Source organism: Ailuropoda melanoleuca, chromosome 10 (assembly GCF_002007445.2).
Source record: "Ailuropoda melanoleuca isolate Jingjing chromosome 10, ASM200744v2, whole genome shotgun sequence".
Classification (NCBI taxonomy): Eukaryota; Metazoa; Chordata; class Mammalia; order Carnivora; family Ursidae; genus Ailuropoda; species Ailuropoda melanoleuca.
In genome coordinates this window covers 2,521,313-2,536,324 of record NC_048227.1, presented here as the reverse complement: position 1 = coordinate 2,536,324, position 15,012 = coordinate 2,521,313, and the positions used below count along the sequence as shown (strand labels likewise).

The following is a 15,012-nucleotide window of genomic DNA, read 5'->3' as shown; positions in this document are numbered from 1 at the left end:
ATCGGAATCTGGGGATGTACTGTATGGTGATTAACATAATATAATAAAATAAAATTAAAAAAAAAAACAAACAAAAAACAAAACCTGAGAGGTCTTAGCACTGCAGGGAGACCGGGAGGTTTATGAGCTAGGGCCCCGGGTCTTGGGAGAAGGCACAGCTCAGGTGTGNCAAAAAAAACAAAACCTGAGAGGTCTGAGCACTGCAGGGAGACCGGGAGGTTTATGAGCTAGGGCCCCGGGTCTTGGGAGAAGGCACAGCTCAGGTGTGACCTCATCTCAGCCTCCCCCCGACCTCAGTGCTTGTTTTCTGTCCCCAGCATCATGCTCACTCCTGCACTCCACACCTAGTACATGCAGGAGTTCAGTAAACATCGTTTTTTTGCTGCTGGAATGAGAGGCTCTGCTCATGTCCCTCCCCAAAGCTCCATCTTCTCCCATCCGGACTCTAAAAGCCAGGTAAATTTTCTGTTGACTGCTCAGAGCTCCAGAAGCTACTGATTTAAAGATCCCTGTTGAAACATTCATGCTCCTTAAACAGGAACAATACTGGTGGGTGGGGCTGTTGCTAAAGCTGTTATTTGCATTCCCCTGTAACTATAGCTTTTTTTAGTCTGGTAATTTCACTAAAGGGCTTCCTTTTACAAATACAATGATAGACTTCCTAGATGTAAATACAATGTAGATCAGAATATTAAATCACATTCTAATTAATTCCATTCCTTTAGTCCTAATGCATTAAAAATTCAATCAAATATTTTCATCCTTTGTGCTATTATGGCCAGTAAGGCAAATATTCTAAACACATCTACTTGAAATGGAATCTGATTTTCAAGCAATTACTTATATTCGCTGGTGTAGGTGGTGAGCTCACGGTCATTGTGCATCCACTTGAACTCCAAAGGCCAGCTCCCTTCAGCAAGGCAAGTGAGAACAAGGCGGTTGCCTTCCAGGTGAATCTGTGGTAGGCCTGGCTCCGTTTTAAAATAGGGTACAACATCATCTGAAATATTAAAAAAAGAGAGAGACAGAATGAAGTACACATGAAAATGGCATCTATCCAATTAATCAATCACTTATTTAAACAAAGCTAATTATTAAAAAAGTAAAAATGATGGCTATTTGGCCCAATTAAGTAGCCAGTAATCCTTGACCCCTTAGAAACATGTAATTCTTTAGATGATATTTCAGAAGGCAGAAAGCTCAATGATCAGCACCGTTTGAAAACATCTGACAAGTGCATCCAAGTTATTTCCATTTATGATTAATACCTGTTTAACCAGGGGCGTGCTGGGCAATCTCGGTCACACAAGCCTTGGTTTTCACTTGGCATTGTATTTTCAAAGTAACAACCAAGGTCTACACAGAGGCTGTGAAAGAAATTTCTCCATATAACTCTTCAGTTGGTTAAAAAAAAAGTTAACTAGGATAATCAAGATTACCATGCATACATAAATGACAGGAATCACCATCCAGCTTCCATCTCTCTCTCTCTCTCTCTCTCTCTCTCTCTCTCACACACACACACACACACACACACACACACACACCCCTCATCTCTTTAGGGCCTTCCGCCAGGCTATAAAGCCAGAAACCTGTGTGTATTTATACAACAAAATCCTACCCGGCCATGGGAATGCAATAGCTATTGCCCCCCGCCCCCCACCTCGATGAATCTCACAGACACGTGCAGAATGAAAGAAGCCAGACAGAAAGAAGTTTATAGCATATGCTTCCACCCAAAAGTTCATGAAAGCTCAAAATCAGGCAGAACTCATCTGTGGTGTTAGAGGGCAGGATAAATGTTACCTCTGGGGGATAGGGATGGTGTAGGGGTGTAACAGGGCGGCTTACGGTGAGCAGGCCAGGACCTATTTCTCGATGTGATTACATGGGGGCACCTAACTTTGAGAATAATCATGGAAAATTACTCTATTTAAAATTTGTGCAATTTCTGTGTGTACACTTCCACTAGTTAAAAATACATCAATATGAACACAGGACACTTAGCTTCTCGTTCCGGCCCCGTCATGGATTTTCTACATGACCCTGATTAGGGGCTGTGGGTTTCTGTATGTTCAACAGAACTCTAGCTTTTCACTTTTCGAATACAATCCCCCTGGCACACGTGCCTCTCTCGGGCTCCCAACCCTCTCTACTCACACATGAACACTCTTAACTCTGAAACCAGGCTGAGCCCTTTCCTATGTGAGGCCTTCCCAGGTGCTTCCTCCCAACCCCACGCGCCCCCAGTTCTGTGTGAGCTGACTGGCTCTCATCCTTCCAGCTGACAAAACCTCTCCCCGCCAACATGCCCCCAACAAACATGACATTTGCTTCAGTCATGACACCTACAAAATCTCGAAATTAGAGGATTTATGGATTATACCAACTCACTCTATGCCCTCTTCTTGACTACTTCTCAATCCCAGCACCTAGAACAATGCCAGTGGCAAAGCAGATACTGAATAAAATATTTGCTGAGCAAATAAACAGAATAACCACACAGATAACAGCAACAGCTCGTAGTCACTGAGTATTTGCTGTGTGCTAGAAACTGTGCGAAGTGCTTTGTATGCACTACCTTACTCAATTTTCACAAAAGCCCTAGGAGATAGATGCCATTGTTATATTCCTTTTACAGATGGGTAAAGGGAGACCCAAGGAAACTAAGTAACTTGCTTAAGGCCGCCCAGTGAGTGGTGAAATCACCATTTAAAACTCAGATAATCTGTTACAGAATCTTTGAATTCTATGATGACTCTAAATGCCATGGGTTTTTCCTTAAGAAAACCTTCCCAAGAACGCATATCTTAACTTCAAGTTTTGGATAAATTTGTGGAATTACTAAACTGGGCTTTTAAATTACAGTATTTTTTTAACAAATTACCCATCAAATAGCATATTAACAGTGTTAAAATTGAGACTATTTTTACATTACACTGTAGTACATATAGCTGGGGTTTTTTTGTACTTAATATATAGAATTTAACTTTTTTAAGATTTGAGAGAGAGAGAGAGAGTGCATGTGCAAGTGCTAGCAGGGGAAGGGGCAGAGGGAGAGAAATCAAGCAGAGTCCATGCTGAAAGTGGAGCCCAACGCGGAGCTCCACTGCACGACCCTGAGAATATGACCCAAGCTGAAATCAAGAGCTGGATGCTCAACCGACTGAGCAACCCAGGTGCCCCAATATATAGAACTCAAATATACAGTTGACCCTTGAACAACACAGGAGTCAGGGGCACCAAGCCCCCACACAGTCAAAAATCCACATACAACTTTTGACTCACCAAACGACTAATAGCCTACTGTTGACCAGAGGCCTTATCAATAATATAAACAGATTAATACACGTTTTCCATATTGTATGTATTACATACTGAATTTTTACGATACCATAAGCTAGAGAAAAGAGATGTTAAGAAAATCATATGGAAAATACATTTATAGCCATAAAAAAAACCCATGTATAAGTGGGTCTATACAGTTCAAACCCATGTTGTTCAAGGGCCAACTGCATAGGGTTTATTTTGCCATTGTGCTGATCACTGTATTCTATTACTGGCATATTGATAATAGAATATTGCCAATCTCTTACTAGTATTCATTCAAATAATTAAATGTTAAACTGCATTTGTAAATGTGGTAAGAGCCTATAAAAAAAGATTTAGCCTAGCCAATGAGATGCCATGCAGAAGCTAAAAGATCAGTAGGATTCAAATACTCAAGTAATATCATGTGCAAAGACCCTGTAGTGGTAGCAAACATGGTGAGTAAAGCTGGGAAGTAACAAAAGACTGAAAAACAAGCAGATCTATGGGTGCATGGAAGGCAGAGTGAATGGAAGCAGGGTGAACAAACTCTAGGCCTTACGGGGTGTTGCAGGCAAGGCGAGTGGACATCCTTGCTTCCGTGTCATCCCTGTGTGGTTTTCAATGGCGCCACTTCACATTCAGAAGTGTCCTTGTGTGAATGATACATTATGTGACCACCTTATTCATCGGCCTTGGTCAGAGCAGTGCCAGTGTTACGATGATAATGATGATCGGCCACTAATACAGAAGGACAGCAGACAGCCTTTGAAGGGGCTGTGCTGTTAAAAGCTCAACTGGCCCCACCATGGAGAAGGGATTAAGAGGGGTCAGAGCAGTGGAATTAGACCAGTTAGGGCCACTGTGGTGACCCAGGCAAATGCTCTCAAAGGTGACAGTGGTTTGGGACAAGATAACAGCAGTGGTTGTAGTGGGGGAGATGGAGAGAAACGGGTGGCTTTAAAACAGTATTTAGGTAGGAAAAAAAATAGTGATGGACTGAATATGGGATTGAGGGAGAGAGAGGTGTCAAGAAGGATTCTTAGGTCTCTGACTTGCATGATTTTCTGTTCAACACACACACACTGATTGTGTTATTAGCACCGGGAACACAACGAGAATAAGTCACAGATGCCGTCCATAAGAGGGTACTGGCTAGGTCTGATGCAGGAATAGAGAAGGCAAAGGGTCGGGCACTATAACCGAAATCTGTGACTGAAAGACAGGAAGGCAGCCAATCCTCGTCTCATCCCAAGGTGCTGCTGCACACCACCCACTCTGAGCTACGCTGCCAGGGCATCCTCAGGCTGACCGCCAGCAGTGACAGTGTGTCTGATGTCCCTCTTTGCTACATACTTCAGCTAAAAGTGTCCGCTCTCATGACCCAACTGTCCACTCAATGGCCTCATAAGGCTGAAGTGTGATGACTATAGCTTTGACACCTTGGAGTTGACTGAGCTCCAGGCTTTATCAGTGCCCTGCCATTTGTACCATATTTAAAAATGGAGAAAGAAACACCACTTCATATGGCTCCCATGTCCTACAAAAATGAGTCATAAAAAATACACCTTTTAAAAGAAAAAAGCTTCAAAATAGACACTCAAGAGTGTGAATTTGGTTTTACAATTGACAGAGCATCATCAATTTAATATATTATGCAACTGTTTTAAATGTAAATGATACCATAATTCAGTTTTTCCTAGAATTCATAGTTTACTAAACATGCCTATACTCTCCACAAGTTATGCTGCATACTCTGAACTAGGAAAAGAAATCTTCATCAAGAGTAGTTTCACATAGCTGGCAAGCAAATATCTTGTGATCCAAATGATCACAGAAGTGTGGTTAGCACAGACACTAACATTTCTGATAGGAGGAAGGGAGGCAAACGTGTCCGTGCTCCGGGCACTTCCCTGTGTAAGCGACAATCATTACACAAATACTGTAACACAGAAGAGCCAGTGTGCAGAAAAACCAGCACGATTTACCACTGAATACATGGAGATCATGACAGTCAGAGGACATAAAGGCAACAGAGCACAAAAGTTTTGGTGACAAAAAAAAAAAAGAGAGACAGGAGTGTTAGGGATTCAGGTCTGCACAGACCCTGACAAAAGCATGTGATTCTTATACACCTTAAATGGAACAGAGAAAAGTCTGAAAAGATCCATAAAGACAAAAATGATTGAGTTACCGCTGAAGTAAGATTATCAAACTCTGACCTGGGGATAAATCAATGGTCTACTTGGTGCTCGTTGAGGGGTGTGCGTGTGCACTCGCACATGTGTATTTTCCCAAATAATGACTAGCAGTTCTCCCTCTCCTTGGGAAAAATGAGTAGTCATTAAGTCCGCTTCTATGTTCTTAACAATGAACACCAAAGACCCTGCAAAGGATTACTATGAAAAACTCTGAAATTTCCATTTTCATATACTTTTAAATAGAAGAGCAATCAGTTATGAACAAGAGAGTCCCGTCTGGATAACACGGATTTAAGGGCCATCCAAAGGAGAGGAATGCACGTAATGTTCTCTCAATATAACATCACAATTTCATGATGTAGAAGTAAGTCACTTCCCTAAGTGGACTTTCAAGGTTTTGATATAATATAAAAGGATTTAACTTAACCTGTCCAACGTGGAGATGATCTTCTGCTCATCTACAAAGGGACCACAATCCACTTGCCACAGTAAAGATCGTTTACTTCTGTGGGAAACAGGGGAGGAAGAAGCCCTGAGGCAGAACCCCCGTCCTGTGGCTCCAGGTTTCCCACCCTGAAGAAGGGGGGGCTTGCCCTGGGTTTTAATTATCTGTTCCATCATGGAAAATCCTGGGTCTACTACCAGAAGCTCTCTCACAGTAGAATAGATAGGAATCAACTGCTGGTTGCCAAGAGAGCCCAACTTCAAGCTCCTCTGTGACTCTGTCAGTGAGAGAGGTCAGCCAGCATAATCGTGAGCGGTTCTGGGACCTCACCTTTCTCCTCCATTTAAAGCAATAATGAATACGAGAAATAATCATCAACTCCCACACCACAGAGGAGCCGAGTGCACCACAGACGAGGGGGGTGTAAGGCAGACGAACCCCACATGTTCTGGTAAAGTGACGATGAGCGCTATTAGGCCTTGGTAATCAGCGCTGTCACTCAGGCAAGGGTCCAGCGGGAAGGATTAGGAATCGCAGCGTGAATGGAGCAATCAGCTGGAGTAGGACCTTTTATTACTGAACTCGGCTTTTTCGACAGTTGAATTTCCCAAGGCGACTAATCTTTTGGTTTAAACCACTAATCTTCCTTTCAAAACTTCTTTTATATCAAATTCAAACATTTTCATGCCCCAAGCTTATGAATTCACAACTAACGGAAAGTTTTATTTTTCAAATCCCAGTGAGAAACAAAAGCACAGGGCATAATGCATCATTTGTGAACACCTATTCCGAAAAATACAAGTAGAAGATCCTTTTCTGGTAAATACAGTCATTCAAATCCCTGCTGCTGGCAGGTCATTATGTATGCCTACTGAAGCCGGGAGTTCAATCTCACAGCGTGTTGTGCTTTCTCATAATAGTAATATTAATCTTTTAAAGGCAGCACTTGTGCATTTCAAGTGTATTTCTGAGGTAAAAATGTAAATACGATCAGGTATGTTCTACTACAGTTAAATATGCAAATACGGAAAGGTCGCCCTTCAATGATGTGAGATGATACTTTAAGATAATTCTTTGGACTGAGTCCTCCGCGTGCTTTAGAACAAGCTGATTCAAGCTATGCTTTCTGCAAGCACCTATGGAAGCCTTTGCTGGTTACAGGTGAAATGAAGGAGGAGGAGGCAGCTCTATGATCAGAGCTAATTCCAGCTTCATTCTCCTAGCTTATCAGAAGTATTTATAAATATTTTTCAGGGATAGACCCATCATATTCTGTGGGTCTAAAAAGCAAATCAGCCAATAAACGAGTATCAGAAATTTCAGGGCAAAAGGTAGCTACATTGAACAAATATACATATTTCAAACATAATAAAAAACTAACATGATGACTACAAAACAGACCGTGTTTTCCACATTTATACTCTCGAGCATGTCTGATGAGGTGGGACTGCAAGTTTCAGCAGAAGGCAAGTCGCCATTCTGCACTCCAAGAGCCAGAAGACCCTTACCAGCCTCCCAGTCTCCACAGAGCACAGCACAGAAGAGGCACAGACAGGAGCTCTGCAGTTACAAAGGACCCTCCCTCCCCCTTCCTCTAGCGTCACTGAGCGTCTCCTGGCTGCTCAGCACTGGGGATACAGCTGGACCCTGCCCTGAGGAAACACAGTCCAGGAAGTGTGATGCTGGCCACCAAGCCAAGAGCAATTCCAAGAGGCAAGAAGACAGAGGTAGGAAGCCATTGCCTGAGAGGGCCCTCGATGGGTTCATGGCCATGGACCTCCCATGGCTAAAGTATCTATAAGTCAGAGAGGGAAGGAGCTGAAGGGGCACCAGTGCCCAGAGAGCCCTCGGCAGCCTGACTCAGGCTTCCCAGGAGCCGAGGCTCCAAGATTTCACAGAAATGTGAGGGCTCAGGTACACCTCTTAGTGCTGCTTATGCTGCACAGAGGCTGTCAAAGGCATGTGAAGGCTTGTTAAAGAACTGTCCCATCCTTGATGACAAATGAGAATTTTTTTAGATTACTGCATGCCTTTACCCCAATTAAGAAATGGACTTGGGGGGCGCCTGGGTGGCACAGGCGTTAAGCATCTGCCTTCGGCTCAGGGTGTGATCCCGGTGCTCTGGGATTGAGCCCCACATCAGGCTCTTCCGCTATGAGCCTGCTTCTTCCTCTCCCACTCCCCCTGCTTGTGTTCCCTCTCTCTCTGGCTGTCTCTCTGTGTCAAATAAATAGATAAAATCTTTAAAAAAAAAAAAGTGGACTTGGGCAAGCCTCTGTGTGTGCGTGTGTTTGTGGCTGGCCTGTGAAAGGTGAGCANGATAAAATCTTTAAAAAAAAAAAAGTGGACTTGGGCAAGCCTCTGTGTGTGCGTGTGTTTGTGGCTGGCCTGTGAAAGGTGAGCAGGGCTATAGGAGTACCCTGGCCACCCTGGAGAGGCCTCTGAGGGTGAGGGATGGCCTGATGTGGGGTGGCAGTGACCGCTAAGCTTGGTCAGGGACCGACTTTGGGGAGCCGGAGCACACCACATGAGCAAGTACACCTCACCCCTCTCCTGGCTCTGTCCCATTGCCTTCCGGAGGGCATCATAATCAGAAGGGAGAAAGCAGAACAAAGCTCCCAGGACATATTCCCAGATCTCACCATAAAGTCATCATTTTGGATTCAAAACTTTGACTAGGAAGTGTGGGATTTTCTCTGAGAAGTGTCTGCCGTCTTCTCTTGGCATCTGGATCTGTGCATATGAAAACCCAGAAAGCAGGAGGGGCCCTCAGGTTTCCATTAAACAGTACTGGGAACAGCTTGATGATGCATTCAGTCAGGAGGAAGTCAAACTGATTATCTCTGTTTTCTCTGAAATCAATGCGAATTAACAGCATATTTAAGGGAACTCATGGGGTAAACCTACCCTTCTAATATTTTCCCCTAAGAAAACATTCAAGCTTTCAGTGAGATTAATCTACAGTGAAGCTTATGGTAGAAACATAAATGGTTGTATTTATGTACTGGTTTGATCCTGCACTGTGCTAATATATTTCAGCATATAAATTAATAATAAGAAGAGGCAGTGGGATAAAAGCAATTCCCCTACTTCTCCAAACTGAAATAAGCTTCCAGCTCTCCAATATTTTATTTCAAAGTAGAATTGCACTAAATTGTCATTTCTATGGTTTGTAGTGGAAAAGTAGGACCAACCAAAAATGAGAGAAGAGTTATCAGAAATAACCAACATTTTTTTTGAACATGGTACAGTATTTCTTTCAAATAATCCTAAAAGTCCAACTCAGATTAAATAAAAGGCCAAAAAGTCCAAGAAAAGAAATTCAGAGGTGATTTACCTTGCCCTGCTTAGATGCTTACGGTGAATTTATCCCACGTATGTACTGACATCAAAAGTGGGACTCAAAGGGTACCTAAATGGTAAAGATTTAACAACAGACCAAGAAAATTACATGGGAAAGGAACTTCTTATGGATATCAAAGTTCCAATAGACAAGGCCTATTGATTGTGGCAAAGTTACAAACCGTAAAGTTTCCTCAAAGAGAAGTACTCATGTATGGCGGCAGCTACAGCAAGGATCCTGGAGCCAGACGGCCTGCGTACAGATCTCTAGCTCCTGAGCTTGGTTAGCCTGCCTCCTGTGCTTGAGTTTCCCAATCAACAAAATAATAAAACCAACCTCCTTTACAGCAGAGGTGCTTAAGATCTTCTTGTCTCAGGACCCCTTTACAACTTTAAAAAAAATTATTAACCCAAAATTCTTGTTTATGTGAGTTATATCTTTCTATACATATGAGAAACTAAAACTGAGAACTTTTGAAATATTTATTAATTCATTTAAAAATAGCAACAAGGTTAATCACACTATGTTTTAACAAAAAGTTTAGAAAAAGAAATTTTCCCAAATAAAAAAAAAATTATTGAAAAGAATGGCACTGTTTTGTTTTGTTTTGTTTTTTTCCAAATTTCTTCAACGTCTGGCTTAATAAAAGATGACTAGCTTCTCATATGCACTTTTGCATTTAATCTCTTGCAAGTATGTTGTTTCGACCGAAGGATGTGAAAAAAGTCCCATCTCCCACAAACATGTAGCTGGAAAAGAGAGGAGTATTTTAATAGCCTTTTCAGACAGCTGTGAGTATTCTTGATACGGCACCAAAACTGAAGGAGTGGCAAGTTTCATAAAGGTGAGACCCCATGTGAGATCTGTAATTCTATCAGTGAAATTCTGGTGCTTTCCTACATTACAATCTTTCAGCCTATCTCACACTTTGAGTGGATTTCTTATGCCTGCATGACTTTGTTGGTTTGCTGAGTTACGTAGGCATATTTTGTTATACAATATAAAAAATATCACACATTAATACAGGTCCCTATATCATCAGAAAAATCCCTAAATAATGGGAACTGTCCAGCTCAGGGTGGCATATACAAAATTCTAATTTTTACTTAAGAGCTCAATTTTTAGGGGTGCCTGGGTGGCTTAGTTGGTTAAACGTTCCACTCCTGATTTCAGCTCAGGTCATGATCTCAGGGTCATGGGATTGAGTCCTGAATTGGGCTTCATGCTGAGTGTGGAGCCTGCTTAAAATTCTCTCCTTCCCTCTCCCCACCCCCCACTCATGCTCTCTCTTAAAAAAAGAAAAAGAGAGCGAGAGAGAGAGAAATAAAACAGAAAGTTAATGGATCAAAAGCCTGGTTTTTCAAGGAACAAGAAGTGTAAAGCTCTAGCAAGACTGAAAGAAAAAGAGAAAACACAAATCATCAATATCAGCAATGAAATAGGGGATATTACTACAGATCTTGCAGTCACTAAAAAAGGAATACAATGAGAAACTTTAAACTCATTAATTTGAGAACTTAGAAGATGTGAACTAATTCCTGAGGAACTATAAACTACAAAAATTCAGCCAAAATGAAATCTACAGCCTGAATAGTCCTGCAACCAATTAAAGAAATTGAATTCGTAATTAAAAAGCTTTTGAGAAAAATCTCCAGACCCAGATGGTTTCACTAAAGAATTCTATCAAACATTTAAAGAATTAACATTGACTTTACATATTCTGTCCAAAAAACAGAAGAGAAAGAAATGTTTCCCAACTCATTTTATGAGCCTAGTTTTTCCCTGATATAAAATCTTGGCAAAGAGAATACAAAAAAGTCAATTATATACCAATATCTCTACTGAACTTAGACACAAAAATCTTCAACAAAATATTAGCAAGTCAAATACAGTAATGTATTAAAAGAATTATATGCCAAGATTGAGTGGAATGTATTCCAGGTATGCAAGGCTGGTTCAAAATTTGAAAAATCAATCAGCATAATTTACCATATCAATGAGCTAAAAAAACCACAACAAAACTGTGATCTATCAATTGCTGCAGAAAAAGCACTCGACAAAATCCAACACCCATTCATAAAATTTAAAAAAGAAAAAAAAAAAAAACACTCTCACCAAAGTGGGAATAGAGAGAAACTTTCTTTACAAAGAAAATCTACCTAAAATTCACATCTAATAACATCTTACTGAACTGTTAAAGACTGAATACCTTTCCCCTGAACTCAGTACCCAGTCAAGAATGTCTGCTCTCATAAAGACTGAATACCTTTCCCCTGAACTCAGTACCCAGTCAAGAATGTCTGCTCTCATCAGTCCTATTCAAGGTCTAGCCACTGCAATAAAGAAGAAAACAAACAAACAAATAAGTAAGTAAATAAATAACAGACACACATACTGGAAGGGAAAAATGAAATTGTCCCTATTTGTCGATGACATGATTGTGTCTGTAGAAAATCCCAAAGAAGCCACAAACACACACACAAACACACACACACACCCCTTCTAGAATTAATAAGTGAGTTCAACAAGGCTGTAGAATATAAGATCAACACACAAATTGATCACATTTTTATAAACTACCAATGAGTAAGTAGAAACCAAAATTAAACACACAATACCATTTACAATTACTCCAAATAAAATGAAATGCTTAGGTATAGACTTTAACAAACACGTCATGATATTTATCCCGAACACTATAAAATGCTTATCACAGAAATCAAAGAAGACCTAAACAAATGTTTAGAGATATGCCATGTTCATAGATCTGAAGACTCAACATAGTAAAGATGTCAATTCTAGGCAAACAGATCTACAGGGTTAATGGAATTTCTGTTAATACACTAGCAACGTTAGTTGTAGATATACACAAGATTATTCTAAAATTAATACAGAAAGGCAAAGGAACTAGAATATCTAAAACAATTTTGAAAATGAAGAAGAGGGGTGCCTGGATGGCTCAGATGCTTAAACGTCTGCCTTCAGCTTAGGTCATGATCTCCAGGTCCTGGGATCAGGACCCACATCTGGCTCCCAGCTCAGTGGGGGGTCTGCTTCTCCCTCTCCCCCTGCTTCTCTCCCTGCTTGTGTTCTGTCTCTCTCTCAAATGAATTAAAAGAAAAGAAAAGAAAACTTTAAAAAAAAAAAGAAGAAATGAGAGGTATCAGTTTTCCTGATTTCAAGACTTATACAGCTATGTTAAACAAGACAATATGGTATTAATAGGATATAAGAAGAAATTCGAGTATCAATCAGTCCAGAAATTCTAACCACTGTGTAACAGAATTCCAGAGACAGAAAAGAGAGTAAAAGAAAGAGGAAATTATCAAAATACTGATACACAAATATTCTCTTAACTGGAGACATAAGTATTCAAATTAAAGAGCCTACTGAATGTATACCATAATGAATTTTTTAAAATCCCCACACCAGGTTACAGTGCTATGAAATTTCAGAGCACTGGGGATAAAGAGAAGATACTAAAATCTTCAAGTCATAAATAACTAGTTCACATTAAAAGACTGTAAATATGAATGTCATCTGACTTCTCAACAACACAAAGCTAGAAGTCAATGGAGCAATAGCTTCAAATTTTGAACAAATATTTGCATCCCAGAATTCTACATTCACATTATCAATTAAGGATGAAAAGATACATATATTTTCATATTAATACATATTAACACTTCCAGGGGCTCAAAAATTATTTCTCATGCATGCTTTCTCAAAATGAAACTACTAAAAGAGGTAATCTACTAAAATTAGAGTATATATTAAGGACTAGAAAGAGGTAAGATTTAGGAAACAAGATACATGTTTGAGAGGAGCGAAGAGAAGGGCCAGGAGCACATCTATATGGAACACCTAGAGCACAGATGGATCAGGTAGGAGCATGCAGACAGATGACTCCCAGAGCAACATCTTTAAGAACAAAGAAAAGCTGATGTATTGGGCTGGGTGCGAAAATCATAATCTTTGGAGTTGGAAAGTCTGAAAATAATTAGTAATAGGAACATAGACAAATAAGTGGGGGGAGGGGGAATGAAGTAATTATTAACTCCAGAAAGCAAAATATTTTGAAGAAAGGAAACATAATTACAAAATACTAGACAGAAAATTAGTCAAACATTTTACATTGCTTTAACTAAAATTTTTGATATAATTATATTTGGAAAACAGGACGAAAGCAAGGATGTTGTACCATATAAGGAAGTGAAATCCTCATCTTTGTAACAAAAAGCCAAAAAAGGGGGAAAATGATAAAATTTGATAAATCAAGAACTAGCATTCAACAAAGCATAATTTAGGGAGGAGTGGAGGAGGGGCTTCTGAGTTTGTTTTGTTTTTTGATTTTCCTTTATCAGCCTTCCAATTCTGTTTGATTTTGGTAAAGATTTGGAGTGACTTTAAAAACGAAATCAACTGTCACAAATAGCCTGACCTAAGCCAGTGGTTATGCTTGAAGTTTTCAGTTAAAGAGTGGAGCATGCTACAACCAAGTTAGAATGACATAGAAAGAAAAATAAATAAATAAAGAGAAAAAAGAGAAAGAAAAGAAAGAGAGAGTATGGTATTGGCAGAGAGACAGAACTTCAAATCAAAGAAACGAATAGAGAACCTTACAAAAGCCCAACACAAGTACAGCCAACTGATTTTTGACAAAGGTGAAAAACAAATTCAACAGAGGAAAGATGGGGTGCCTGGGAGGCACCTTTGGTTAAGTGTCTGACTCTTGGTTTCAGTTCTGGTCATGATCTCGGGGTCAAGAGATCGAGCCCTACGTCTGGCTTTGCACTCAGCGCACAGTCTGCTTGAGATTCCCTTGCCCTCTGCCCCTACCACTCATGCTCTCTCTCTCCCAAATAAGTAAGTAAATCTTAAAAAAATAAAAATAGAGGAAAGATAGTCTTTAAAACAAATGGTGCCAGAGCAACCAAATACCCAGAAGATTAAAAGAAAAAAAAAAAAAGAACCTCTACCTAACCTTCTAATTTCATATAAAAATTAACTCAAATGGATCATGGGTTTAGGTGTAAAACCAGAAAACTGTTAGAAAAAATATTAAAGAAAATCTTTAAAATCTACAGCTAGGCAGTGTCTCAGACCTGACACCAAAAATACGATGCATTTAAAACAACAACAACAAATGGAGTCTTACTAAAATTTAAAACTTTTGCTCTCCAAAAGTGTCTGTGAAGAGGATAAAAAGACAAGCACAGATTAAGAGAAAATAAGTCCAAACCACATATCTAAGAAAGGACTAGTATCTAAAATACATAAAGAACCCTCAAAAGTCAACCTGACAAAACAAATAATCTAAACAGAAAACGGCCAAAAGATATAAACAGACATTTCACTGAAGAGGACCTATGGATGGCAAATAGACCCGTGAAAAGATGTTCAACATCATCAATCATTAGAGAAATGCAAATTAAAACCATAATAAGTTATCAGGCCATACCTATCAGAATGGCTAAATTAAAAAAACAGTGACAACACTAAATGCTGATGATGTGAAAACAAAAACAAAACTGGATTACTCATACACTGCTGTGGATGCATGAAGTAATACAATCATTGTAGCAAGCAGTTTGGCGGTTTCTGATAAAACTAAACATGTATTTACCATACAGACCCAGCAATTGCACTCTTAGGCATTGATTCCAAAGAAATGAAGACTTCTATTTACATGAAAACCTGTACACACGTTAACA

At 39.9% G+C, this 15,012-nt stretch overlaps 1 protein-coding gene across 7 annotated transcripts in view; it reads right to left on the bottom strand.

Annotated features, from left to right (window-relative positions):
- The window catches only part of SDK1 (sidekick cell adhesion molecule 1), an 867,584-nt gene that overhangs the window by 533,109 nt on the left and 319,463 nt on the right, over positions 1-15,012 (bottom strand). For all 7 annotated transcript variants that reach the window (XM_034669743.1, XM_034669739.1, XM_034669740.1 and 4 more), the window contains one exon: positions 841-1,000. In XM_034669743.1, coding sequence (XP_034525634.1) covers positions 841-1,000 — 160 coding nt within the window. The remainder of the gene's footprint in view (positions 1-840; positions 1,001-15,012) is intronic.